Raw genomic sequence first — 18024 nt, forward strand, 5'->3', positions numbered from 1 at the left:
TTCAGTAAGATAGAAATAATCCCATGCATTCTATCAGATCACCATGGACTAAGGCTGGTTTTCAATAACAACAATAACGACAAACAGCCCACATATACATGAAAGTTGAACAACACTCTACTCAATGACAACTTGGTCAAGAAAGAAATAGAGAAAGAAATTAAAGACTTTTTAGAATTTAATGAAAATGAAGGTACAACATACTCAAACTTATGGGACACAATGGAAGCAGTGCAATGAGGAAAACTCATAGCTCTGAGTGCCTGCAGAAAGAAAGAGGAGAGAGCATATGTCAGCATCTGAAGAGCACACCTAAAAACTCTAGACAAAAAGAAATAAATAAACCCAAGAGGAGTAGAAGGCAGGAAGTAATCAAACTCAGGGCTGAAGTCAACCAAGTAGAAACAAAAAGAACTGTACAAAGAATCAACAAAACGAGGTGCTGACTTTTTCAGAAAATCAACGGGATAAATTACCACTTAGGTAGACCAACCACAGGGCACAGAGAAAGTATCCAAATTAACAAAATAAGAAAAGAGAGACAAAACAGAATCTGAGGAAATTCAAAAATCATGAGATCCTACTACAAAAGTCTATATTCAACAAAACTGGAAAATCTCGATGATATGGATAATTTTCTGGGCAGATCCTAGGTACCAAAGCTAAATCAGAATCAGGTAAACCATCTAAACAGTACCATAACTCCTAAAGAAATAGAAACAGTTATTAAAAGTCTCCAAACCAAAATATTCCCAGGACCAGATGGGTTTAGTGCAGACTTCTATCAGATCTTCATAGAAGACTGCATACTAATACTGTCCAAACTATTCCACAAAATAGAAACAGGAGTACTACCCAATTCCTTCCATGAAGCCACAATTATGCTTATATCTAATCCACACAAAGACTCAACAAAGAAAGAGAGCTTCAGACCAATTTCCCTTATGCATATTGATGCAAAAATACTTAATAAAATTCTTACAAACAAAATCCAAGAACACATCAAAACGATTACCCATCATGATCAAATAGGTTTCATCCCAGAAATGCAGGGATGGTTCGATATACAGAAATTCATCAATGTAATCCACTATGTAAACAAACTCAAAGGAAAAAAAAAACATGATCATCTTATTAGACGCTGAAAAGCATTTGACAAAATTCAATACCCCTTCATGTTAAAAGTCTTGGAAAGATCAAATCCCATACCCAAACATAATAAAAGCAATATACAGCTTTGAATCCAGTAGCCAACATGAAACTAAATGGAGAGAAACTTGAAGCAATCCCACTAAAATCAGGGACTAGACAAGGCTGCCCACTCTCTCCTAATTTATTCAATATAGTACTTGAAGTCCTAGCCAGAGCCATCAGACAACAAAAGGGGGTCAAAGGGATACAAATGGGAAAAGAATAAGTTAAAATACCACTATTTGCAGATGATATGATAGTATACTTAAGTGACCCCAGAAGTTCCACCAGAGAACTACCTAACCTGATTAACAACTTCAGCAAAGTGGCTGGGTATAAAATTAACTCAAATAAATCAGTTGCCTTCCTCTATACAAAAGAGAAACAAACCGAGAAAGAAATTAGGGAAATGACACCCTTCATAATAGACCCAAATAATATAAAGTACCTCGATGTGACTTTAACCAAGCAAGTAAAAGATCTGTACAATAAGAACTACAAGACACTGAAGAAAGAAATTGAAGAAGACCTCAGAAGATGGAAAGATCTCCCATGCTCATGGATTGGCAGGATTAATATAGTAAAAATTGCCAAAAAGCAATATACAGATGCAATGCAATCCCCATCAAAATTCTAACTCAATTCTTCATAGAGTTAGAAAGAGGAATTTGCAAATTCAGTTGGAATAACAAGAAACCCAGGATGGAGAAAACTATCCTCAACAATAAAAGAACTTCTGGGGGAATCATCATTCTGACCTCAAGCAGTATTACAGAGCAATAGTCATAAAAACTGTATGGTGTTGGTACAGAGACAGGTAGGTAGATCAATGGAATAGAATTGAAGACCCACAAATGAACTGACACACCTATGGTCACTTGATCTTTGCCAAGGGAGCTAAAACCACCCAGTTGAAAAAGATAGCATTTTCAATCAATTGTGCAGGTTCAACTGGCGGTCAGCATGTAGAAGAATGCAAATCCATCCATTCTTATTGTCCATTATTTTATTCTACATGTATCACAATTTAGGGATCTAGGTATCGAAAATCAAAAGCAATACTTCCCTGAAAGATGCATGTTTCTGGTGAGGCATGATCATATATGTAAAATGAAAATGGTACTCTTCTACTATGAAAATTAATAACTAATATGTATATGGAATGACCTCAAAGGTATTTAAAGCCACTGACAGGAAATTATTATACTTTACATTACAAAATAAGGTTGCCTCTACTCTTTACATGAGAAAATTTTTCCTGGGCATGTGTCCTTTTAATATCCACAGTGATACTCCACTGAAGAACACAGATTACCTCTTTTCCAGCAGGTGTCAATTACAAATAGTGTTTGATTATGGTTTGCATTTGTGTTCACTCCCCCTCTTCAGTGTTGGGATTCTGTCTGGTTTGAATCTGTGTAGGTTTTGTGCATGCTGTCACAGTCTGTGTTTTAACATGGGCATAAACTCTTTTATATCTGTAAAACACCATTTTGTAGTTTGTCTTCCACCTCTGGCTTTTGCAAATTTACTCTGTCTTATCTTGTGCATAGGTCACTGAGCCTTTCAGAAGTTTGGGTTGGGTACCTTAAAGTCTCACTCTCTGAACAGTGTCCAGTTGCGGTCTTCCTTAATTATTATCTACTACAAGAAGCTTTTCTGATACTCTCCGTCTTTTTAGACACTACATTTCTTACGCATATACACCCTATAAAATATGTATTGTCTAAAGCCATATTCTGCACATTTTCTGAGTTTTTCATGAAACTGGTAATCTTCACTCTACACCTGAATTCAAATTCTGAGAATATATACTTTATTCATTCTCCCACTGATGAATATACAGTCATTTTTCCTATTTTAGTAACTGTAAGTAGCACTGAAACAAAAATGAGTGTGCAAGTACTGCTGTGGAATGACAGGTTAGATGCCTTTGGAACCTGTCAAGCGCTGCATTGGTTAAGTCTTATGTTTCACTTGTAACTTTATTTTCTAATACTTAACTGGATTCTTTTACTTATTTGTTGTCAAATTTTTGAGTTGCTTACAAGTTCAATATACTCTCCCCTGTCATATGTTTAATTCACATTGTCTACTATTACATAGGCTGTTCCTATATTCTGCTCATTTAAATAAACCCCATTGTCAATTCTCATTACCATTTTTTTAGCTGTTGGAATCCTTTCTAAAAGATCTTTTAAGGGTCTCTCACAGTGTAGTATTTCACATATACAGTCATTGGACGATTTAATTGGTTTATTTACAGGAAGAGATTGATGAATATAGTTTAATATTAGTATTTGTATCCATTTTTCCTAGAATATTTTATTTCGAAAGACACCTATTCTCAAAACAAATAAAAAAAATCAGTAGCTACAGTATGCACATGGTTCTGAGTGTACTATTTTACTTTATGTTATATGCCTTTTTCTTGTAGTACCATCTTGCTTTTGTTATTATGTTTTTATTATAATTCAAAACCAAGAACAGTTATTTTTTAGCATTGCTATTTATGCTTTATGTAACTAACTCTGGGTCTTTTTTTGTTTTCATAGAAATTTTGTATTAAACAAGCAGGTAAATTGATTGAACTAGAAGATAATCATCCAGAGTGAGATATCCTAGACCAAGAAGAACAAATTTGCTGAGTGCATTTCTCAGCCATCATAAGAGAAGCATCTTAAGAATTCCATCCCCCAAGGAGAAACAGAATGTGAGTGGATCCTGATAAGAGAAGTAATGGGGAAGAAGTGGGAGAAGACAGTACAAAATACAATCAGTATATACTGTATAAAAAACTAAATTCTCTCTCTCTCTCTCTCTCTCTCTCTCTCTCTCTCTCTCTCTCTCTCTGTGTGTGTGTGTGTGTGTGTGTGTGTGTGTGTGTGTTGGTTTGGTTGTTTTTTTATTTGTTTGTTTGTTTTAGTTTCTGAGACAGGATTCCTCTGTGTAGCCTTGGCTGTCCTGGAGTTCACTCTATAAATCATGCTCAAATGCAGAAATCCACCTGCCTCTGCCTCCCAAATGCTAGATAAGAATCTATTTTCAGTAAAAATCAAAATAAAATTAAATGAGTTCATGTTGTTAAATCTCAACTGACTTTCTATTCTTTAGTTTAGAAATAATACACCAAACACCTATTAGATGACATACTTTAAAAAGTAATTTTAGATTAAATATCATAATTTACAACTTAATAAAATCTGATCCCAATCCCAAATAAAAGCAATCCTTTGTCAAATACCAACGATTTGGTCAAAAGTTGACGGCACATACAATGATCATACCATCAATTATACAGTTTTCTAATTCTAATGTGGTAGATTTGCCAAGGTTATATATGCATATACTAGCAAAGTTCGCAAAGTGATGTTACTGAAAACATAAACGTATCACAGATCCCTTACCTCTTATGAAATGAAACATATTTAGATCAAAAGGATGCATAAATATTAGTATACTAAAATAAAAATATATTTATTAAAGATTAAACTACCTGCTTCAACTCTACATCTCTTGTTTTCAGACATATTTCAAGCTCTTGTGTCTCTGAAACTTGTCTGTTGTATTGCTCTCCACTTTTCTGTATCATCTCTTCTTTATCTCTCAGTTCCTCCACGACCTCATTATAAGCAAAAATTACATTTCTTTTTTTCTCCATTTGTTCTTTTATGATTGATCTGTAGTTAAATAAACTAATATTAGAATTAATTTTCTCAGAAGGCAAATGTTCATTTTGTGAATTAGCCTCTTATACACTGCTTATAACACATCTAAAAGTTTGTACTTTCAATCTTCATTTCCATTCCATGTGCTAAGTTTATAATTAAGATAAGCAATCTAATATATATGATTATGTCTTTCATGTATCTATTTTATCATACTTTCTACTTTGTTGTTTAGTATCTATTTTATGAACAACTTAAAAATTCTATTGGGAAAATAAATTACAAGGATAGTAACCACAATAATAAAGATCAGTATGCTATTAAAAGAATAGGACCTAAATTAGTATTGTCTATGTTTTGAACAAATCTTGAACAAACTAATTGCCAGTGAATAAATTTTTCCTTGTGAATTGATAAAATTTGATTTGTATTTCAACCATTGCTTGAGTGTGGCTTAAAAGGTACACTGATGCCCTACAACATGTAAGGTATTGGTTTAATACAAAGTATCACTCAAATGCATGTTAACTTTTTAAATTTGTCAGTAGATTAAAATAATCACTTGTGATGGCCTGAATAAGAAATGGAGGTATTTGATGATTAAAAGACTTAGGAGATGTGGCCTTGTTGGAATAAGTGTGGTTTTGTTGGAGGAAGTGTGTCATAATTGTAGACTTGGAGGTCTTAAAAGTTTGTGCCAGGCCCAGTCTCACTCTTTAACTGCAGATCAGGATGTACAGGTCTCAGATACTGCTTTAGCATCTGTCTGTGTGCCACCGTGCTCCTGGCCATCGTGTTCAAATCCATGATGGTAATGGACTAAGCCTCTGAAATTGAAGGCAAGCCTCAAATTAAATGTTTTATTTTATAAGGTTTGCCTCTGCCATAGTGTCTCTTCATAGCAATAGGACACTGACTAAGACACTGCTTCATAAAACCTGTTCTATGAACTATGATGAGTTTTCTTGAAAGTCATTCAGAAATATTCATCAAAAGGAATGGGGAAAACATTTGAAAAATAAACAAATAAAATAACAAAAAATGAAACAAATCATCAACCTAAAATGAGAACATTTAAGTTTGTAAAATTTTCAACATATTTTACATGGAAAATATATTCATTGTAGACTATCAGAAGTAGAGAAAGTTATTCATCTCAATGTTATTTATTATACAATTATTTGTAATATATGGAAGGCCTCATAAAATTCCACTTGTTAAATACAGAAATTTCAATGTGGTGGACTTCCACCTGCGTATTGCTTTGGGATTATGAATGAGACATACATATGTTTATGTATGAGACAGATGTATTTCAGGTATTAATGATTATATGATAGTTTTATTATTTATAACAATTTTTTCTTCCCCTCAAACATAGGGGTATTTTGCTTGCAAACTGTCAGTCATAAATTAAGAAATCACCAAAACCCTCTTTCAATCTTCAGTATAGACAGTGTAAGAGCTTTTATAAAGCATGAGAGCATTATACCTCAGAGTACAGATTCTTTCATTCTTTCTTAGAATTTTTTTCTCCAACTGTGAGTTCTCTTCTTTTACTTCAGATAATTCATTTTCCACTTTAGTTTTTTCAGTGAGTATCTGAATATTGATTTCTTTAAGCTCTAATAACTCTTTATATGAATCAAGGGCAGGTATACTTTTTAAGGGGCTATCAAGATCTGCATCAAATAGAAAACACAGAAATAAATATATAAGCATGTTCTATAGTAAAACATGATGCTTCATACTAACTTCTGAAAAAGAACAGACTAGATCTCCAATACTACCCAGCTTAAAGAATAGTAGATAGGACAGGCTTGCCAATTATAATTTATAATAAATAATGTAATAGTTTTCTTATCAAATAATAGAATCAATTTGTACTGGGCACTGGAGAAGTGTTCCCAGAGAAAAAGATAGCTGAACACAGAAACAAAAGATGAGCAGGAAGTATAATATACAAAGTAAGATGAATCCATGCCAATGCAGAGAATGTGCTGAAGTTTAAACAATCTATTTCTATCTATGGTAGAGAAATGGGGACCATTCATGGTCAAGAAACAAGGAAAATGAAATGAAGAGCAGGCAAGGTGATGCCTGTATGTAGTCTCAGCATATAAGAAGGTAAGGCAGAAATACTGAGTTCATAGTCACATGGTGCTACATGCCAAGAACCTGCCACAAGCAAAACAACCCTAAGGTTTAGGTTGCCATTACCAATACTTTTACAGCATTAGGTAACACACCAATCAGAGTCTCCCAGGCTCCATAGGGTAGAGTGTTGAATAGCGGAGGACAGAACACAACAGAGAAAGACCCAGGAATTTACAAGGGGATGCCTCAAACATTTAGCACAGTAATGACCACAAAAATGCCAGATAATACTTGAGTCAGAGAGGCATGCTTCCTGCCTGTATGTGAACATTGCTATAGCTTCCCATAAACTTTTCAGGTGTTTCCCCCTCAGAATGGGCTGGATAAGTTCATAATTCACAAAATATTGGAAAGATTTTTGTACTGTTTGGCAAGACAACGGGAAACAATAAAGGAAAATTGAATCGATAGTTGTAGCCTCAACCAGATACAGGTCATATGATATACCATTACTACTATCAAGAGTACAGTTGTACTTTTGCTGTACTCTCTGAAGAATCAAAAATATTCTACAGGGAGGTTATCTGTAAACAACAGGGAAATATGTGGTCACTAGAATTCACAATGGAATTCCTTTAAAATCTCACTTGGTAAATTCTCAAGTAGTGTGAGTTTAAGGGTGTAGCTTCTGAAATAACTAGGAGACAATCTCATAGTAACCCCCCCACAACCTGAACCTTTGGCTCTTATATAATTTCTGTTCTCTCTTCCTCAATGTTCCTGCACCTTAAATGTCGGAATTATTTTACAGATCTATCCTTTGGAACTGGGTTTTGAAACCATTTATTCTGATTGGTAGTGGTTTTCTGTAATGGTCTCTGTCTATTGAAAGGAGAAGCTTCTTTGTTGAGGAATAGGGACTATTATTACCCATGCATATAAGGACAAATATTTTGGATGTAGTTAGGGATTATGCTGATTTATTAAATTGGATGTCGTAGGGTATCCTCCATGGGATGTGAGAAACTTACTTCCTTTTCTTGATAGTTTGTTTTAATAAAGAACAACAAACAGTGTAAGGGAATTATTACAAGTAATGCATGGTGGTGGTTTGAGTATGCTGGGCCCATGGGAGGTGACACTATTGAGAAGTGTGGTCTTATTGAAGAAAATGTGTTATTGTGCAGGAGGACTTTGGGGTCTTATGTTCAAACTCCACCAATGCCTAAGGAAAACCCTGCCTGACTGACTTTGGATTAAGATGTAGAACTTTTGGCTCCATCTCCAGCAACATGTGTGCCTGAACCTTGCCATACCGATAATGGATTGAAATTCTGAAATTGTTTGCCAGTCCCAATTAAATGTTGTCCTTTATAAAAGTTGCCTAGGTCATGGTGTCTCTTCACAGCTATGAAATCCCCACTAAAATGTGTATATTCACTGTATTGATTGTGGAGAACAAATGTTTGAGACATATACATCAAAACCTGTAAACTTGACACTGAAATACATTAATAATACTATATTAAACTATGAAAAATTTAAGGCCCTACCATAAGGGCTTTATGGAATAAACGTATAAAGATAGGACCTGGAACAAAGATACAAGATAAAGTTAAAGGAGTGCCACTTAATTAAAATAAGGTGTTCCCGTTTGGTAACTCACATTCTGCTGAGCATAATTCAGTTACTGGAATCACTGTATTAAGATCATGTATGTCTTTTACTGGCTTTAGGACCTAAAAGATAAACAATACTAAGTACAAAAGTACTTATTCCCCCTTTCATAAAAACAAAACAAAATATACCTTTAATATAAGAATTGTCCAAGACATTTTATTGATAGTTACCTTCTTATTCAAAGAAACCACCTTTAAGCAATAAAAGATTGTGTATTTTTTCTTTCCATTTAGTCTTTTGTTTGCCAGGTGTGTTCTTTATCTGTATCTTAAGCTTGTCTAGAACTTACAAATTAGTTCAGTCACCCGAATGCTGAGATTCCATGTGTCATTGCACCCAGCATTTAAATGCTATCCTTTTAAGCAAATTTTATCATATAATTTGCAATATAGACCTTTATTTAATATATTGGATACATTTTATACAATACCTTAACGTTTTTTGTAGATATTGTCATTTTGAACCTACAAAGAGAAAACACATTTTTAGATAAAAATAAACATGTGCAAAACAGTAGTAAACTGCACCCTGTCACTGCACTTTGTTTTCAGGTTCTCAATTTTGCCTGCATTGTGAAATCCTGTAGGTACAAGGAACAACCAGCTAAGAACTTGCCCATCAAGTTCCCTTAAAATTTACCCAAAAGGTTTAAATTGCACCCTACTCACTGGACTCAATTTTCTGGACCTAAATTCTGTCTACTTTTCTGGAAGCCACTCTTGCAATAAACCCCAGCAATACAAATACTAGAGGCAAGGTTATCTCCTAAAATCCCAGAAGCCACTCAGGCCATAAAACACCCACAGAAGACAGGCCATTATACCTGGAGACTTGCTATTCACCAAAAATATCAGATCACTCAGGCCAGAAGACAGGAAAGAAAAATCAAGGGGAAAAACCTCCAAACACACACACACACACACACACACACACACACACACACACACACACACAGAGAGAGAGAGAGAGAGAGAGAGAGAGAGAGAGAGAGAGAGAGATCTAACAAAGATAAACTCAGAAATCAGCATCTATACCTATAATAGCCACAAACCTCAAATGACTAAAGGCCAGAATAAGAACGCGATCAACAAGAACAGAGTAATATGGCATTATCATAGTCCAGTTATCCACTAAACCCTAGATACCCTAACACATCTGAAATACAAGAAAATGACCTTGAATCTAATCTTATGTAGATGATAGAAAACTTTAAGAAAAAAATTAATAAATCCAAAACACAAACTGTGAGAATCCTGGAGATGAAAAACCTAGAGAAGGAAACAAAAACTTCAGACAAAGAATTACCAACAAAATACAAGAGATAGGAGACAAAAATCTCAAGCATGGAAGATACAGTGGAAGAAATTGATAGATTAGTCAAAAAGACTATAATTCTAGAAAGCTTCTGGCACAAAAGACCCAGCAAATTGGGAAAACTATCCAAAGGTCAAAGCCAAGAACAGTAAGAACAGTAGAAGGAAAAGATTCTCAGCTCAAGGTCCAGAAACTAATTTCAGCAAAATCATACAAAAAAGTTCCTAATCTAGAGAAAGATGCCTATAAACCTACAAGAAGTTTACAGAACATCAAATAGATTGGAACAAAAATAATAAAAAAAACTAAATGTACAGGACAAAGAAAAATATTATAACTTCAAGGAAAAAAAGGCCAAGTAACATTTAAAGACAGACCTATTAGAATTGTACCCTACTTATAAACAGAGAGTCTAAAACCCTGGAGGGTCTGGACAGATATTTTGCAGTCTCTAAGAGACTAGTGATGTCAACCCAGATTGTTATATCCAGCAAAACTTCAATTGCCACAGATGAAGAAGATATTCCACAGAAAATAAAATATTCCATGTCAAAAACAAACATGGAGGAGTAGGTGGCAGAAAAAAAATCAAACTCAGGGCTGAAATAAAAGAAAATGAAAGAAAAAAATAAGAGAGAAAGAGAGAAAGAAAGAGAGAAAAAGAGAAAGAAAGAAAGAAAGAAAGAAAGGAAGGAAGGAAGGAAGGAAGGAAGAAAGAAAATACAAATAATCGAAGAAACAACCAATTGGTGCTTTGTGAAATCAACAAGACACACAAACTAACTAAAAGGTAGAGAAAGAATAGCAAATTAACAAAATCAGAAATAAACAGGGGTCATAACAAAACAACACTGAGGAAATCCACAGAATTCTTACTTCAAGAAACTGTACTATATAAAGTAAGAAAACTAAACAAAATGGAAGATTTCTTTGATAGATTCCACTTTTAAAAGCTAAATATAATAAAAACAATATGTAGCAAACCAATAGACAACATCAAACTAAATGGAGAGTAACTCAAAGCAATCCCATTAAAATCGGGACAAGACAAGGCTGCCTACTTTCTCCCAATCTTTTCAATATAGAAATTGCAGTCCTAGCCAGAGCAATTAGACAACAAAAGGAGGTCAAAGGGATAAAATTGGAAAGGAGGAAGTCAAAATATCACTATTGGAGATGATATGATAGTATACTTAAGTGATCCCACAATTTCAACCAGAGAACTCCTAAACCTGATAAATTAGTTCAGCAAAATGGCTGGCTATAAAATTAACTGAAAAAATCAGTAGCCTTCCTGTACTCAAAGGATAAACAAGCTGAGAAAGAAAGTTGAGAAACAACACCCTTCACAATAGATACAAATAACATAAAATACCTTGGGGTGACTCTCCAAGCAAGTGAAAGATCTGTGTGACAAGAACTTCAAGTCTCTGAAGAAAGAAATTGATGAAGATCTCCGAAGATGGAAAGATCTCCCAGGCTCATGGATTGGCAGGATTAATATAGTAAAAATGGCCATTTACCAAAAGCAGTCTACAGATTCAATGCAGTCCCCAACAAAATTCCAACTCAATTCTTCATACATGGACTTAGAAAGATCAATTTGCAAATTCATTTGGAATAACAACAACAAAAAAAAAAACAAACAAACCAGTGAAAACTATTCTCAACAATAAAAGACCTTCTGGGGGAATCACCACTTCTGATATCAAGTTGTATTACAGAACAATCCTGAAAAAAAACTTCATAGTATTGGTACAGAGATCAATGGAACAAAACTGAAGACCAGAGATGAACCCACACACCTTTCATTGCTCGATCTTTGACAAAGCAGCTAAAAATCATCCAGTGGGAAAAAACAGCACTTTCAATAAATGTTGCTGATTCAATTGGCAGTCAGCATGTAGAAGAGGGCAAATCGATTCATTCTTATCTCCCTGTACAGTGATCAAGTCCAAATAGATCAAGGGCCTCCACAAAAAGCCAGATACACTGAAACAAATAGAAGAGAAAGTAGTAAAGAGCCTTGAACACATAGACCTAGGAGAAAGTTTCCTAAACAGAACACCAATGGCTTATGCTCTAAGATCAGGAATCGACAAATGGAACTTCATAAAATTGCAAGGCTTCTGTAAGGCAAATGATACTGTCAAGTGTACATAAAAGCAAGCCACAGATTGGGAAAAGGTCTTTACCAATCCTACATCTGATAGAGTGATAACATCTAATATATACAAAGAACTTAAGATAATAGACTCCAGAGAAGCAAAATATTCTATTGAAAATGGGGTGCAGAGCTAAACAAAGAAAGCTCAACTGAAGAGTATGAAAGTGGCTGTGAAGCACCTAAAGAAATATTCAACATCCTTAGTCATCAGAGAAATTCTAATTAGAATTGTTAAGATCAAAAACTCAGGTGAAAAGCAGACACTGCTGAGGATGTGGAAAAAGAAGGACTCCTCTATTTTTTGTGGGATTGCTGGCTGGTACAATCAGTCTAGAAATCAGTCTGGCGGTTCCTCAGAAATTTGGACATCGTACTATCTGAGGGCCCAGCTATGCCATTCATGGGCTTATATGCAAAAGATGTTCCAAACTATAAAAAGGATACATGCTTCACTATGATCATAGCAACCTTATTTATAATAACCAGGAAGCTGAAAAGAAACCAGATATCCTACAAAAGAGGAATGGATAAAAAAAAACAAAAACAAAGTGCATCTATACAATGGAGTATACTCAGCTGTCAAAAACAATGACATCATGAAATTCATGGGCAAATGGATGGAACTAGAAAATATCATCCTGAGTGAGGTAACCCAATCACAAAACACATGGTATGTACTCACTGATCAGTGGATAGTAGCCCTAAAGCTTGAATTACCCAAGAGACAATCCACAGACCACATGAAGCTCAATAAGAAGGACAACCAAAGTGTGCTTTCCTCAGTCCTTCTTAAAAGGGGGAACAAAAATATTCATAGGAGAGGATATGCAAACAAAGTTTGGAGTAGAGACTGAAGGAATGAATGGCCATTCAGAGTCTGCCCCACCTGGTGATCCAGCCATATGCAGCATACACGTGCACACACACACACACACACACACACACACACACACACACACACACACACAGCCATCAAAGCTAGATAAAGCGAAGAAGTATGAAGTACATGCTGGCAGGAGTCCAATATAGCTGTCTCCTGAGAGGCAGAGTGTGACAAATACAGAAGCAAATGCTAGAAGCAAACAATTGAGCTGAGAACAGGGTACCTGTTGGAGGAATTAGAGAAAGGATTGAAGGAGCTGAAGGGATTTGCAACCCCATAAGAACAATACCAACCAACCAGAGCTCCCAGGGACTAAACAATCACCCAAAGAACACACCTGGACAGATCCATGACTGCAACTGCATATGTTGCAGAGGATGTCCATGTTGGGCACCAATGGAGGAGACACCCTTGCTCCTGTCAAGGCTGGAACCTCCAGTATAGGGGAATGTCAGGGTGGGGAAGTAGAAACAGGGTTGTTTGAGAAAGGGTAACACTATTTTAGAAGAAAGGAAAGGGGATGGGATAGGAAGCTTAAGGATGGGAAACAGGGAAAGGGAATAAATTTTGAAATGTAAATAAAAATATAGAGAAAAGTAAAAAGGGAGACATAGCAACAGAATCTGAAGAAATGGAAAAAAATCATCAGATCATACTACAAAAGCCTATGTTCAACAAAACTGGAAAATCTGAATGAAGTGTACCATTTTCTAGATAGATACCAGGAACCAAATTTAAATCAGGATCAGATAAACCATCTAAACAGTCCCATAACTCCTAAAGAAGTAGAAGCAGTTATTAAAAGTCTCCCCCCCCCAAAAAAAAGACCAGATGGGTTTAGTGCAGAATTCTATCGGACTTTCACAGAAGACCTCATACCAATGCTTTCCAAATTATTCCACAAAATAGAAACAGGAGGATGACCCAATTCCTTCTATGAAGCTACAGTTATGCTTATACCTAAATCACAGAAATATCCAACAAAGAAAGAGAACTTCAGACCAATTTCCATTATGCATATTGATGCAAAAATACTCAATGTAATTCTCACAAACCAAATTCAAGAACCCATCAAAATGATCATCCATCATGATCAAGTAGGCTTTGTAGGTTATTTCAAGACAAACACACAAAGTTCCTTAGGCCAACACAGCAGAAGATAGTTAAATAAATACTCTACATGGAGGAAAGAAAGATTACCAATTATGCAACACAGGAAAGAATAAATTTCATGGGAGCAATATATGAATAAACAGTTGGGAACAAATCTATCATGTCCAATAAGAGAAATCAGCATAGCTCCTGTTTCTAACTGAAGACAACAAAGGAAATCAATAATAATGCAACACACCAGAAGTTGACCGCAATGAGATTGCGGTCATTAGTAAACATCTTCAGTAGTAACCCTAATGATCCAAAATAACAAGTCTCGAATGCTAGTAAAGATAGGAAGATTGGCTTAGTGCATTAACAAAAATATATCCAATTATTCGAGAACTCCAACACATAGGCCTTACTGGTAAAGGAACTTGTGGATCAAGAGTAAAAAGGATAAACATCGATCTGCCCACTTGAAAGAAAACAAAGAAAATGGGCACAACACTCTGATAACTGATAGTAAACTTCAAGGCACAAACCAGCACTGAATATCAACAGAGAATGTTCAACAGAAGCGTTTATGGATGTATCATTTTCCCTGGATACAATCCTTTAAAGCAACACCAAACATAATTTCGGGTTTCCATTATCAACACAACTCACAATCAATGGGAAGAAACAGATGGATCTAAAATCTAATAGTGCTGTTAATTAGGAAATAGAATTTCATTGTAGAAAACAACTTCCTTTTGCAATTCTCCAGATGTTGTAGAAGTAGAACAAAATATGCTTGAAACACACTATCAAAGTGGAGGTTTCTAGCATATTTTCATTGTGAAATAATGAGGCCACTATATATTGAAACTCATCTTTAAATATTCATGTACTACATTTTTATATGGATATGGTAATTTAGTTTCTAACTGATGATTTTTTTAAGTACAACTCTATGACTTGATTATGCTTAAATAATTATCCTTGTTTCATGTGCATATGCCTATATATACAATTAAAATAAGTTTACCAAATATTCTTGAACTAAGTTTAATATGCATCACATGTGTCAACTTTTCTACTAAACCTGACATTATAATATATATTTTCAGTATGTATGTGTTTTTCTATTATAAAATAACCCATTCCCAAAAGTGAAATCGTTAGAACTAAAAAGTGATATTTTTGAAAGGGTTTATCACTGCTACTAGATCATGACACAGAATTGATATACCCAATAGTTTCTAAATAAATTTTCCTTAAATTTGACAGCTCTAGTTATCTTCTGAACAAAATACATCAATGTTAATTGGAAACAATGGTACCTAATGTTATTATTTATGTTTAGATATTTTGCTATGGTGGTTGGTTGGTTGACTTTTGGCTATCCATTCAAGATTATTCCCAGATAAACCATATATTAAGATATGCAAATTCTTACAAATTAGGACTTATTTAAAGGGCAGAACCAATATCTAGTATCAAATCTTCCTGGTCTTACCCATCTTGCTCCTCTGCTTCCTCAACAGGGGATTGCTGCCTCCTCTCCTTCACATACTTTCTTTGTGGGCTGGGTCTTCGTTTTATAGTAGCAGCAGCTGCAGCAGCAGCAGCGGGTACAGCAGTGGGAGTATCGGAAGATGCTACAGCTGCAACAGCAGCAGTAGCACCTGTAGGAACAGAAACAGCGATAGCAACAGCTGCTGCTGCTGCAGCAGCTACAGCAGGTGAAGCAGCAGCATAAGTAACAACCGCAGAAGCAGCAGCAGTAGCAGCAGCAACAGTAGAAGGGGCTGCAGCTGACGATGGAGCAGCAGGAGGAACACAAGGTGTGACAGCAGTAGCAGCAACAGAAGCCACAAGAGCAGCAGCAGCTGCAGGACCAGTAGCAGCAGCAACAGCAGCAACAGCAGCAGTAGCAGGAGCAACAGTGGGAGCATCGGAACCAGCTGCTGCAGTGACAGCAACAGCAACCACCGCAGCAACAGAAGCAGCAGAAACAGCAGTGAGAGAAGCAGCAGCCACCGAAGTCACTGCAACAGCGGCAGCAGCCGCAGCGGCAGCAGCAGAAACCACAGCAGGGGCCCCATCTGGGGCACTGGCCACAGCCGCAGCAGGAACAGCAGCAGCAACGGCAGCAGTCGCAGCAGCAACAGGTACAGCAGAACTGTCAAGTGCAGCCTCAGGAGCAACATCAGCAAGAGCATCAACAGCTACAGTGGCAGAAGCAACTGCAGCAGCAGCAGGAGCAGTGGCAGCAACAACTGCAGCTACGGCAGCAGAGGCAGCAGCAACTGCAGCAGCTGGAGCAGCTTCAGCAACAACGGTTGCTGCAACAATAGCAGCAACGACGGAAGCAGTAGAGATAGCATGAGCCGTAGTAGCTAATGAAGAGCCAGAGGATTGAGTCGCATCTTCTGTTCCATTGCTTTTATCTTTCTTCCTCGTTGCTTCAACCTTTAATGAGAGTTGAATACCATTTCTTTTTCATTATAAAGAGCCCCTCCCAATAGTCTTTATGAGTTGACTTGAATTATATGAATTTGCTTCATAAAACATTTTGGTGCTCAGTTTCCCAAAAGAGGTAATGGAAAGTTTGGGGGATTGTGTTTCATTTATTTCTGAGTGAAAATATTTTATTTTTAATTGCTACATAGGACGCAGCTCCTTTTGAGCTTTCCCTTACATGGGATGGGAAACTCCATGTGTGCTTTGCCGACTAATATTTCTAACTCCTGTATAACTGATATAGAAGATAAACTGTGCTAGAGATGTTTAACATTAAAAGCTACATTTACAGTTGTGACATTTGATTCTTCTACAACAAAGGAAGGTCTCCTAGCTCTGTATTATATTTCTTCCACAGAGCCTTTTATGATCCTTAATTTTTCACTTGGATCTCATGGTAACAAAAACCCAAAGATGCTCAAAGAAATAAAGTATGCCCCAACATATTGAACAGATTGACACTTAAGAGGTCTCAGTATGATAATTTGGAAATTATGATAATTTTCAAATTTCACACTTGTTCACTATAACATCTGATAACTAGGAAGCAATCTTATCACCTATGTTAGCTTCAGAATCCATCTACAAAATTCACCAAGTTATCGACTTTAATTAAACAGTGCATCTGACAAAGCCATTTGATTTTTTTTCTTTTGTTTGGAAAGATGGGGAGCTGAACCCAATTCTACTGGGCACTTGATTTTTGACAAAGGAGCCAAAACCATCAAATGGAAAAAAGATAGCATTTTCAGCAAATGGTGCTGGTTCAACTGGAGGTCAACATGTAGAAGAATGCAGATCGATCCATGCTTATCACCCTGTAAAAAGCTTAAGTCCAAGTGGATCAAGGACCTCCACATCAAACCAGATACACTCAAACTAATAGAAGAAAAACTAGGGCAGCATCTCGAACACAGGGGCACTGGAAAAAATTTCCTGAACAAAACACCAATGGCTTATGCTCTAAGATCAAGAATCGACAAATGGGATCTCATAAAACTGCAAATCTTCTGTAAGGCAAAGGACACTGTGGTTAGGACAAAACGGCAACCAAAAGATTGGGAAAAGATCTTTACCAATCCTACAACAGACAGAGGCCTTATATCCAACATATACAAAGAACTAAGAAGTTAGACCGCAGGGAGACAAATAACCCTATTAAAAAATGGGGTTCAGAGCTAAACAAACAATTCACAGCTGAGGAATGCCGAATGGCTGAGAAACACCTAAAGAAATGTTCAACATCTTTAGTCATAAGGGAAATGCAAATCAAAACAACTCTGAGATTTCACCTCACACCAGTGAGAATGGCTAAGATCAAAAACTCAGGTGGCGAGGATGTGGAGAAAGACGAACACTCCTCCATTGTTGGTGGGATTGCAGACTGGTAAAACCATTCTGGAAATCAGTCTGGAGGTTCCTCA

The 18024-nt window shown here is 36.1% G+C and overlaps 1 protein-coding gene across 1 annotated transcript in view; it reads right to left on the reverse strand.

Moving 5' to 3' along the window:
- Potefam1 (POTE ankyrin domain family member 1) overlaps positions 1–18024 on the reverse strand; it is a 185699-nt gene that overhangs the window by 32177 nt on the left and 135498 nt on the right. The window contains 5 exon segments of the mRNA XM_039106462.2: positions 4688–4871; positions 6352–6541; positions 8623–8695; positions 9067–9100; positions 15594–16549. Coding sequence (XP_038962390.1) covers positions 4688–4871; positions 6352–6541; positions 8623–8695; positions 9067–9100; positions 15594–16549 — 1437 coding nt within the window.

The sequence above is a fragment of the Rattus norvegicus genome, chromosome 3 (genome assembly GCF_036323735.1).
Source record: "Rattus norvegicus strain BN/NHsdMcwi chromosome 3, GRCr8, whole genome shotgun sequence".
NCBI classification, from domain to species: domain Eukaryota; kingdom Metazoa; phylum Chordata; class Mammalia; order Rodentia; family Muridae; genus Rattus; species Rattus norvegicus.